An 11,957-nucleotide genomic window follows, 5' to 3' on the forward strand; every position below is an offset into this window, starting at 1 on the left:
AGAAGAGGGAGAGGAGAGACAGACAGCAAAAGAAGAGGGAGAGAGTCAGGTTGTGGGGGTGAAGATGGAAAAGAGGAAGAGTGTTGGAGATGGGGTGGAGGATAGGGTGAGAGAGGAAGAAGAGACAAAAGAGGAAGAGGGGATCACATGGGTGAAAAGGAGAGAGGGAGGAGAACAGTGAGTGAGTGAGGAGAAGGAGGGAAAAGGACAGGAGGGAAGGGGTAAAGAGAGGACAGAAGGAGAAATAGAGGCAGAGAGAAAGGAGAAACGAGAGGGACAGAAATGGGAGAGGAGAGAGAGAAAAGGAAGAGAAGGTAGGGAAAAGAGAGAAGTTAAAGGTGCTGTACGTGATTTTAGTGTCTTAAAATATGAAAAAACAGAATTAATTCATAAGCACTGCTCACAACTTTCAGAGACCAGAGCAGAGTTTTGCCATCACAGGAATGTTAACAGCAACTAGCATGGTAACGCACACTTCCTGATTATTGACTTATTTTGACCTCAAAAGCTGCTTATACAATATATCTGTACTCTCAAACACAGGGGAAAACATACAAAGGACCAGGGCCTTTAAGGTTAAGGTTAGGATCAAACTCCAGAACATGAATGGAGGTCAATGCAATGTCCCCAATAAGCCTGTAAACCCAGCACCCACACAGAGCTGAGGAGGTGTCCTGCTCAACAGCACAACAACAGCAACTCCCAGGGGACTCTGGGAGATGTAGGCCATCTCAGGACAGCTGTGGTGGATTAGTCCTAGTTTAGTCCCAGAGGATGATGGGAATTGTAGGCCGTCTGAGGACAGCTGTAGCCCCCCCCCCACAACTGACTGAAGTGAATGTCCTGTGTGTCAGATGCCGTCCCATCCACCGGCTGTATGTCCGTGTGTGTCAGATGCCCTCCCATCCACCGGCTGTATGTCCCTGTGTGTGTCAGATGCCCTCCCATCCACCGGCTGTATGTCCCTGTGTGTCAGATGCCCTCCCATCCACCGGCTGTATGTCCCTGTGTGTCAGATGCCCTCCCATCCACCGGCTGTATGTCCCTGTGTGTCAGATGCCCTCCCATCCACCGGCTGTATGTCCCTGTGTGTCAGATGCCCTCCCATCCACCGGCTGTATGTCCGTGTGTGTCAGATGCCCTCCCATCCACCGGCTGTATGTCCGTGTGTGTCAGATGCCCTCCCATCCACCAGCTGTATGTCCGTGTGTGTCAGATGCGCTCTCATCCTGCTATATTGCTGTGGATTTGACTTGGGGAGATTTCTTATATCAATACCACATAACAGAGGTTCAAACCAGGTAAGCTCCTCTCCTCCCTCCCTCTTTCGCTCTCCTCCTCATTTCAAACCCCCATCCATCCCCATCCTCCATCCATCCATCACCCCCTCACCATTGTCAGTTCTATCTTGTATTTGTTGAACGCAGATTAACAAACCTTCGGTCTAATGACGTCAGATGGTCTAATACAGTTAGACATGTTAGGAGGCAGTGATTTGAAAAATGGGATGCAGCCATGCCATTGAGGATAGACAGGTTCAAACCAGGTCGCCTCCTCCCCCCTCCCTCATCGTCTCCTCTCCTCCTTCCTAACATGTGTCCTTGCATCCTAGCTCAGATCTGAACACATTTGTCGCATCTGATGGAACACAGACTTAAACCCGAAGCAGTAAATACAGTTGTGTGAATTCAGTTTGGCACAATTGTAGTCCAGGTTTAGTCCTAGTGAGGGTTTAATCATGGTCTAGTCCTGGCTTAGTCCTTGTTCAACCTTGGTCTAGTCCTGGTTTAATTCCTGTTCAGTCCTGGTTTAAACTGGGTTTAGTCCTGGTCTAGTCCTGGTTTAGTCCTGATTTTCGTTGTACATAAAGGTCTCATTGGAAAATCAGATTTATTTATTTTTTACCTCATAATACTGAAGATACCACAGTTGAGAATTATGTTTTTAATTAATTAAAATATAAGTAGTTTTCATTTGCATTTACATTTACATTCACACATATTTCAGAACTGTTCACATTATTAAAAACTTTAAAAAAAAATCATGTCAGAGCTGTGCTGTGATTGGTTGGTCAGTCATGGGGGTGGAACTCCTGTAGGACTCTTTCCTCCAATCGGGTGAAGCGTTTCAGCATCTCATCATAAACCTGAAAAATACAAAGTTTGTGATATGTGGTTCTGTTTCAGTCCCGGTTTAGTCTCTGGTTTAGTCTCTGGTTTAGTCCTGGTTTAGTCCTGGTTTAGTCCTGGTTTAGTCTCTGGTTTAGTCTCTGGTTTAGTCCTGGTTTAGTCTTTGGTTGAGTCCTGGTTTAGTCTCTGGTTGAGTCCTGGTTTAGTCTCTGGTTTAGTCCTGGTTTAGTCTTTGGTTGAGTCCTGGTTTAGTCTCTGGTTTAGTCTCTGGTTTAGTCCTGGTTTAGTCTCTGGTTTAGTCCTGGTTTAGTCTTTGGTTGAGTCCTGGTTTAGTCTCTGGTTTAGTCCTGGTTCCGTCCTGGTTCAGTCTCTGGTTCAGTCTCTGGTTTAGTCTCTGGTTTAGTCTCTGGTTTAGTCTCTGGTTGAGTCCTGGTTTAGTCTCTGATTTAGTCCTGGTTTAGTCTCTGGTTTAGTCCTGGTTTAGTCTCTGGTTTAGTCCTGGTTTAGTCTCTGGTTGAGTCCTGGTTGAGTCCTGGTTTAGTCTCTGGTTGAGTCCTGGTTTAGTCTCTGGTTTAGTCCTGGTTTAGTCTCTGATTTAGTCCTGGTTTAGTCTCTGGTTTAGTCCTGGTTTAGTCTCTGGTTTAGTCCTGGTTTAGTCTCTGGTTGAGTCCTGGTTTAGTCCTGGTTCAGTCTCTGGTTCAGTCTCTGGTTTAGTCTCTGGTTTAGTCTCTGGTTTAGTCTCTGGTTGAGTCCTGGTTTAGTCTCTGATTTAGTCCTGGTTTAGTCTCTGGTTTAGTCCTGGTTTAGTCTCTGGTTGAGTCCTGGTTGAGTCCTGGTTTAGTCTCTGGTTGAGTCCTGGTTTAGTCTCTGGTTTAGTCCTGGTTTAGTCTCTGATTTAGTCCTGGTTTAGTCTCTGGTTTAGTCCTGGTTTAGTCTCTGGTTGAGTCCTAGTTTAGTCTTTGGTTTAGTCCTGGTTCAGTCCTGTTCAGTCCTGGTTTAGTCCCTCTGTTTGCAGCTTGAATATTTTATGAAACATTTTATATGTTTTTACGAGTCTCGGGTCTCGTCTGTTTCAGTTACGACTTTGAAAATAAAAGTCCATCTGGAAACATGAAACCTCCAAAACCAAACGACCAAACATAAAACAGAGGGGACATGAGGACAGGAGGACAGGAACCGGCAAAGTTTAACCCAGACACAGGATGGGTCAAATGCAGAGGACACGTTTCATAGACTGCTAAATGATTTTGGTCTTGATTAAGTCCTGGCGTACATGAATTAATCCTGGTTTAGTTCTGGTTTAGTCCCAGTTTAGCCCCAGTTTAGTCCTGGTCTAGTCAGTTTTCAGTTCTCTTTCAGTCCTGGTTTAGTCTTTAGTCTTGGTCTTGTCGTGGTTCAGTCTCGGTTTAGTCTTGGTCTATTCCTGGTTTAGTTCTGGTTTAATCCTGGTCTAGTCCTAGTCTAGACCTGGTTTTAGATTTGGACCTAATCATGATGTGTTTTCAAAGGTATTTTTGATAAATGCAGATAATGAAGATACTGTGGAACGTTCCAGTTGGTTCAGTGACATGATGGAGCTTTAAAATGAGGCGTCAGTGTCAATGAGGTGATTTTTATATTAGAAGATGTGCCACATGAAATCCCAAAGCTGAGAGCTGAATTAAAAACGCACAGTATATGGACTTTAGAGAAGAGATGAATCATTTAGGTCAAAGTTGGAGCTATACAAGTGTATGGGAGCCATGTTTATATAATGGCCTCCTGCTGTTTGAGCATGAATATTCTCTCACAACAGTACACACTGTACCATATATGTGCTGCTCCTCTGCACCCTCTGCCCCTCTGCATCCTCTCCTCTGTACCATATTCACTGTCCCTCCTCTGTACCCTTTGGTCCTCCTTTATATCACATATTCACCTGTTTTGCCTGAGGATGTGGAGTTGCGATGAGTTTTGGCTCTGATCCATTTTTTACTGCATCGAAAAACGAGACGCCAGACTCTGCCACAAGACCTACACCAAAAAATACCAAAGTTAGTTAGATTTGTGATTTATGTTTTAATAATAAGATTCTGTTCAAAGTTCACATTTTAAACGGGAAGAATTGATGAAAAACTGAAATCTGAACTGACAGTGTACAGATCTAAACTACAGGGTTAGATGTTTTTATGAAGGATAAGACCCCATGGATGCACAGGGAGGGCATCTGATACACATGAAGGTCATCTGACACACGGACATTTCAGAACATGTTTGCATAGGTCTAAACTACAGGGTGAGCAGTTTTTATGCAGATTAAGACAGAAGATCTTGTCGTTTGTGGAGTAAATTATGCTACTTAAAATAGCAGCCTTTGTGATTTACTAATTGCGTCCATCCAAATTGTGATTTTAATTGGGATGAATCCTTCAGCTCTGACAGATATGAAGAGGGTTAGTAGAGTTTATAGCGTAAAGGCAGTCACCGTGCAGAGCTCTGTATGCAGACCCGAGGCAGGTGGAGTTTGAGCTGTCGATGGTGTAGACCGGAGCATTAAACACGTCTGACAACACCTGAAACAAAACAGGTTAGTCCAAGTGTGGCCAGAAGGGGGCGGTGGCTATGTTCACCTGCACACCAGAATCATGATCATGATCTGATTTCTGGAGTGATCAGATTATGTAAATGTGATGTGAGTAATCTGATTTCTGTCTGGTTGCTCACACCTTTGCAGGTTTTGATGAGGAAAAAAATCACTGATTCACTGACACGTGTCACCACTCAGTTAAGACCAGGGCTAACCACTCTGAAAACAGTACTTGAACCTTTGTAGCACACTGCATTATGGGACAAACCTGAAGGATCTGCAGGTTTGAAGAGGCTCCGCCCGTCGCCAAAACTCGGGTTCCAGGAACTGAAAACACAAAACCAAATAAGGCAAACAGGAACTGGAAACACAAAATCAAAGATGACCAAAGTGAGTGGTGAGCACAGAGGGGAGGGGCCATATGTCAGAGATTTAAACTTGTGCAAAATTGGATTATCAAGTTTATCATCTATTATAAGAATGCTGCAAAAAAGGTCTGAAAGAAAATATAAAAGGACAGAAACTAGCTGTGTTTAAACTAGAGAATAAAAGATGCACTATGTAACTTTTCTGGTACACAGTTCACCACCTGATTGTCTCCATGGAGATTTTAAGACCTTAAGACTGAGTCCAAGATGTTTACAGGCATTTCTCAGCACATTTCTTATGGATTTATAAAATAGGACTGGAAATAATTAGAAAAGTCCTGGTTCAGTCTTAATTCATTCCAGATTTAGTCTCTGGTTTAGTCCCTGGTTTGGTCTTTTTCATGATCGCTCTGTTTAAATACATAAAAATACAAACCAAAAAACAAACAAAACAAATAGTATATAAGTCTGTATGAATGTTTATCACCAGAAATACTTGCAGATCATTGGAGTCATTTTGGTCATATCTACGATCCCCTCCTCCTCTACAGACTCCCGCGTTTGTGAGGTGTTGAGTTACACAATGTTTGTTACCGATGGTGTATCCGAGGCGTTCTGCGTGAAGACGTTTGGATAAAAACTGTCCCTCCACGAGTGCCCGGACCTCAGTGTGAGTGGGGAACGAGGACACCTGCAAGACAGCACCGGTACTGTACTCACACAGATGTACTGCCACTGGAATATATTTATTTTATTTTAAAAAAGAAAAAAAAAAGATAAAATTGACCTTGTTGTCCTGAGCGTCGAAGCGGTGCACTCCCACAGCGGCAGGAAGGATCTCCAACACATCAAAATAAAAGCCTGAGAAGAACAGATACCTCAGAGTCTTTTATTTTGTAGGCGGGAGAGCTTATAACAGGTTTTATTCACAACACTTGAACATAATCATTTCAGATGTTCTGCAGGGGCTTGTATAAATATCAGACATTCACTGCTTTTGAAAGAAATCTCCAAACTTACAATAAATGTTGAACCTTGTCATTATTTGTTTGGGATTGGCTCCACAAACTTGTTGTATAAATCTTATGGTTTCACGTGGATAGGAGATATTAACCATAAACAAAGTAAACAAATCTGCATCTGAGTTATACTCCAACTCCACCTGAGGATTCTCACCAGGTTAAACTAATGGGACTCCACAATGTGCTGATGTCTGACCTGGTTTATGAGTAATATCTCTAATTACTGGACCTATCTACACGAAACTAAAGTATAAATACAGTATAAATACTTCTCTGTAAAGGACATTTCATTAAGTTACATTAAATTAAACTTGAAGTTGTGTACCGATGTTCCCATGGTTGCCCAGAGGAGAGCTGCTCAGAGCGGAAGAGAAGTGACCCCAGGACCCCCCGAGCTCGTCCCGGATTCTCTGCCTCACTAGAGAGCCGTTCTTAAAACTACAACAAAATGTACACGTATGAGCTTAAACAGGACTAACGCAGGACTAAAGCAGGACTGAACCAGGACTAAACCAGGAATAACCATAGTACTAAACCAGTTCTAGACTAGGCATAAACCCTGTCTATACCCGGTCCAAAGCCAGTCTTCCTCACCAGAGCAGGGCCATGTAGTCCTGTGTGTTCACAGGGTTGATGAAGACGTGGCCCTCTAGTGCAGGACGGGGGAACTGCAGCCACAGGAACACAGTGTCGCTGGTGCCTAAACTCACCTGTGTGGTCGATACATTATCTTTTATATGACATTATTGTAATTACACATGTTTTAAACTCATGAAGCTTCACTGATACTGAGATCTGGTACATAAAACTTTTTAAAGAAAAACAAAGAGACTCACAGCAATGTCTCCAGGCTGCAGCCTCATCCCAGCCAGAGACGCTGAAACACAAAAAGACTGGCTTTAGTCTCTGGTTTAGTCCCTGGTTTAGTCGCCGGTTTAGTCCCTGGTTGAGTCCCTGGTTTAGTCCCTGGTTTAGTCTCCGGTTTAGTTCCTGGTTTAGTCCCTGATTTAGTCTCTGGTTTAGTCTCTGGTTTAGTCTCTGGTTTAGTCTCTGGTTTAGTCCCTGGTTTAGTCCCTGGTTTAGTCCCTGATTTAGTCTCTGGTTTAGTCTCTGGTTTAGTCCTGCTTTAGTCTCTGCTTTAGTCTCCGCTTTAGTCTCTGCTTTAGTCTCTGGTTTAGCCTTGCTTAGTCCTGACTGAGTCCTATTTTAACAGATGAAGCTAAATGGGAATACTGACGAATAGAACAGCTCCATCCAGTGGAGAGAAGAGAAACTACAAGTAAATTGCAAACTATTTTATAGAATATCCAAAAAATAAAAGTTCAAATCAAAAACATTATTATGTGTTTACCAGGATTGTCTCCGGTGAAGGCCACAACTCTGCAGCTCTCTGAGAATCCAAAACGCTTCACAAAATATGAGGAAACAGGTCCCTGAACACAACATGACACAATTATGACATTTAGAACTTTAGCATAACGTAACATTACTAAAGTGTACATGACTCTCACCAGGACAGAGGAGGAGGGCACAGGCGCAGCCAGCAGGGGGCGCAGTCCTGGAGCACAGGCATTTAGACAGAGATCAGACCAGTCCCTCAGAGACAGGTCCAAGAGGTTCATCCCAGATCCTGAAACAGACCACAGGTCAACATAAAAATGTATTGATTATAAACGTCTTATTCTTTGTAGTAATGTGTAAGGAGTCCTGTACCATCACTGAGGTCGATGGGGGCATAACCCCCGAGGAACAGAGAAGCGGCAAAACTGCTCACCAACGAAATCCTCTGAGACAAATGGTCACAACACATGGTCACTTATGTGGTCCAGGTAAATGTTCATCATACTTTTATATTAAAGACAAAATGCACCTGCTGAACCTAAACTACAGGTCTAACCCGTCTGACTGAAGAACATGTACAGAGTCTGAGGAGACGCCGGCACAAAGGAACTGTACAACGCAGCCTGTTTCTGTTCTAACACTGAGCTTTATCAGGGCTGCAGCCAGGGCCTACAGTGATAGGACCTACAGTGACAGGGCCTACAGTGACGGGGCCTACAGTGACAGGACCTACACTAACGGCTAAGTTAACTTTAAAATAATATCAAACTCTAAGACACAGAGGTGCTTTGATGTGCACCACATGACGCGTCGTGCTCTGGTGTGCACTGGCTGGGACATTTGTTGTAATTTGAACCTGATTTCAGTGGCCATATTGTTTTGTGTCGGTTTTATTGAGTCCAGTGGCTTTCATCTCAGGTTAGGATGAGATGTTTAGTTTGCATATTAATTGTTTAAACTGTAAAAAAAAATCTGTGAATGTGACAGGTGAAGGTGAATGGAAAAGGTGCCAGGTAGATGTGGCTGATGAAGGCGGCAGGTGCACCTCTGTCTGCTGAAACTCCTCTGGATGAGTCTGGAACATTTTGGAGATCTGGTTTCCTGTAAAACGCTGCAGACCAAATAATAAGTCTAAGGTCAGTAGTAGTAAAATACTGGTAGTAGTAATAGTAGTAGTAGTGCACAGACCTCGTAGGCTTTGGAGCCAGTGATGCGAGCCAGTCTTAGAGCGCCCCCTGCTGCTCTCTCCAGAGCATCACACTGAGGCTTGGCGCTGGAGTCCATCCAAACAGGACTGTACTGCACCGAGAAGCTCTCCTGAAACCAGATATAAACCAGTTCCACACCAGGACTAAACCAGGTTTATACCAGGACTAAAGCAGGACTGAACCAGGTCTAAAGCAGGATCTTGGTTCAAACCTGGAGAATCTTAGACAGATCCAAGTCCGGATCCAGTGTTCTGAGGGTCTGTGCAGCTCCTTTCCTCCAGAACACACTGCCATGCTGCTGCAGGAGGCAAAACACAGGGACTTAGACCAGAACTAAACCAGGACCAAACAAGCGTTAAACCAGGACTAAACCAGGACCAAACAAGCACTAAACCAGGACTAAACAAGCACTAAACCAGGATTAAACGAGGACTAAACCAGGACCAAACCAGGACTACCTGTCCACTCCCTGACAGCGCCCTCACTCTGGAGAAGTCAAACCCAGAAGACTTCATTTTGTTCAGCAGTTTATCCAGAGCCTGGAACAGAGAGAGAAGAGGGAGAGAAGGATAGTGAGGGAGGAAGAGGAGGGGCAGGGGAATAAACTTGTCAGTGTTGAACAGTTGAAGCAAAAAACATCTAACTGAAATAAAAGTGTGAGTTTGATGCTGTGGTTCTGACCTGGACCCACATGAGCACAGGAGAGGTGACGGTCAGTCTGTCTGAATGTATGTGAACTCCACCCTGTGTCCTAAAAGACACAAAAAACTTAGTGATACTTGCAGTGGCATCACACTGGGGGTGTTCTGCATGTATGTCTATGGAGGAATGTTCAGCAGTTACCATGGTGACACAATGTGCAAGCAGGCACAACAGTTTTAAGATTGTCTGAAAACTCAAGACATTGGATTTAAACAGCACATATTCAGTTCTTTATGGTCACATTGTGTTAAATAAAGCTCAGATTAAAATCTAACGTGAGTAAAAGAGCTTCAGACAGAGCAGTGTCTACAGTTAGCATCACACCCCAGGGAATGTTGATGACATCAGCCCGCAAAGTATCAATATTCTAGAGGAATTGAAACAGGCAAAATGCATTCTTTATTATTTAGTCTGGATATTATTATTTTACAGAAATGTTCCCTTTGCATTTGACCCATCCTTCAGTGTTTCTGAGTTAAACCTGTCAGGAACAGTGGACCAAGAAGGCTGACTACTCTGATAGTGTAAAATCTTAATTGACTGACACCAGAATGGGCCAATCACAGCACAGTATTCCCTCCGACCCCGCCCCTGGTTTAAATGAGACTCACCTGAACTCTGGGAGGTCCAAGTCAAACTGCACATGATCCTCAAGAAGAACCTGCAGCTCCGAGTCCAAAGCCAAGACCTTCAACTGAGAACAGGATAAACCAGGACTAAACCAGGACTGAAGCAGGACTAAACCAGGAATAAACCAGGAATAAACCAGGACTAGACCAGGACTGAAGCAGGACTAAACCAGGAATAAACCAGGAATAAACCAGGAATAAACCAGGACTAGACCAGGACTGAAGCAGGACTAAACCAGGAATAAACCAGGAATAAACCAGGACTAGACCAGGACTGAAGCAGGACTAAACCAGGAATAAACCAGGAATAAACCAGGACTGAAAAAGGACTGAAGCAGGACTAAACCAGGAATAAACCAGGACTGAAGCAGAACTAAAGCAGAACTAAAGCAGGACTAGACCAGGACTAAACCAGAACTAAAGCAGGACTAGACCAGGACTAATGCAGAACTAAACCAGGACTAGACCAGGACTGAAGCAGGAATAAACCAGGAATAAACCAGGACTAGACCAGGAATAAACCAGAAATAAACCAGGACTAGACCAGGACTGAAGCAGAACTAAAGCAGGACTAGACCAGGACTAAACCAGGACTGAAGCAGAACTAAAGCAGGACTAGACCAGGACTAATGCAGAACTAAACCAGGACTAGACCAGGACTGAAGGAGGACTAAACCAGGAATAAACCAGGACTAGACCAGGACTGAAGCAGGACTAAACCAGGACTAGACCAGGACTACACCAGGACTAAAGCAGGACTAAACCAGAATTAGACCAGGACTGAAGGAGGACTACTAATGCAGAACTAAAGCAGGACTAAAGCAGGACTAAACCAGGACTAGACCAGGACTAAACCAGGAATAAACCAGGACTAGACCAGGACTAAAGCAGGACTGAACCAGGATTAAATTAGGATTAAATCAGGGCTAATGTAGGACTAAACCAGACTAAAGCAGGACTAAAGGAGGCTTCTCTAAAGCTGTAGTAACTAGTACTACTTCTAAAATGGCAAATTCTAATAATGTTATTGTAATATCGTACTTTTTTCGCAGGAAACACACAAGCCTAAGAACACTATTTTACTAAACAGATTTAACATGTTCAGAACATTTTATTGCATTTAACGTTCCATCGTTTATTGTCCTTTCTCCATGCTTTTAAACCCGATCTCTGCGTCGTTTTTGTCTCATTCTGGTTTTAAAAGTCCAAAGTTCACTGTTGTGCAGCTTCATGCCACACGCTGCAGTCCTGAAAATAAACCGCGCGCCCTGTTGTTTCGTGTTGTGTTCCGTGTGTGCGCAGTGGCCCAGTGCGCAGCCCGTGCATAAAAGTGCGCGTGGAATACCTGACGCACAGGTGAGTGACAGGTGAATGACGGGTGAGATTTACCTGCTGAGTGCTGAAGTCAAAACCTAAAAACACGTCCTGGTCCTGCACGGCCGCCATAGCTCCGAACGAGACGGCAAGGGAGGGGTTAAAGTCTTAAAGAGACACGACACGAAAAACTCAGTGAGGAGGTTGTTGGTTAGATTCCTAGATCTGGATGTTGTCCCTATGTTACTGTGGCACAGTGGTTATCCTGTCTCCTCCCTCTCACCAGGAGGTTGTGGGCTTGAGTCCCGATCTCTCTTACAAACATGTGTTTATTATCTGATGGTTTTTATACATTTTTCTAGAAAGTACAAAATACAGAGTAGAGTCCAAGTCTTCAGGGTTGCCCTGATTGGGAACGGGAAGTGTATCTTTTCCAGGTTTAGTCCTGGTCTAGATCCCAGTCTGTAACCCGACTTCACTGGGACTCGCTCAGGTCTGGTCTGGTTCAAAGAGCCAGGTTCCAAGCACTTAAACTCATCTTCTTCTGACAACAACAACACGTTAACAACAGACAAGGATTGATGTGGACTGAACCAAGACTAATGCAGGACTGAACCAGGACTAAAGCAGGACTGAACCAAGACTAAAGCAGAACTGAACCAAGACTAAAGCAGAACT

The 11,957-nt window shown here is 44.0% G+C and overlaps 1 protein-coding gene across 1 annotated transcript; it reads right to left on the reverse strand.

Moving 5' to 3' along the window:
- Positions 1–1,930: 1,930 nt before the first annotated feature.
- Positions 1,931–11,420, reverse strand: xylb (xylulokinase homolog (H. influenzae)). Its single transcript, XM_033986073.2, has 19 exons — positions 11,355–11,420; positions 9,948–10,030; positions 9,316–9,385; positions 9,093–9,173; positions 8,846–8,932; positions 8,615–8,743; positions 8,472–8,537; positions 7,799–7,871; positions 7,597–7,715; positions 7,437–7,518; positions 6,922–6,962; positions 6,680–6,795; positions 6,411–6,523; positions 5,851–5,924; positions 5,658–5,754; positions 4,964–5,022; positions 4,594–4,681; positions 4,048–4,142; positions 1,931–2,146 (listed from the first exon to the last, which is right to left on the reverse strand). The coding sequence occupies exons 1-19, from the start codon at positions 11,409–11,411 to the stop codon at positions 2,072–2,074; spliced, it is 1,605 nt and encodes a 534-aa protein (XP_033841964.1). The 5' UTR covers positions 11,412–11,420; the 3' UTR covers positions 1,931–2,071.
- Between the last annotated feature and the right edge of the window lie 537 nt (positions 11,421–11,957).

The sequence above is a fragment of the Periophthalmus magnuspinnatus genome, chromosome 20 (genome assembly GCF_009829125.3).
Source record: "Periophthalmus magnuspinnatus isolate fPerMag1 chromosome 20, fPerMag1.2.pri, whole genome shotgun sequence".
In the NCBI taxonomy this organism is placed as follows: domain Eukaryota; kingdom Metazoa; phylum Chordata; class Actinopteri; order Gobiiformes; family Gobiidae; genus Periophthalmus; species Periophthalmus magnuspinnatus.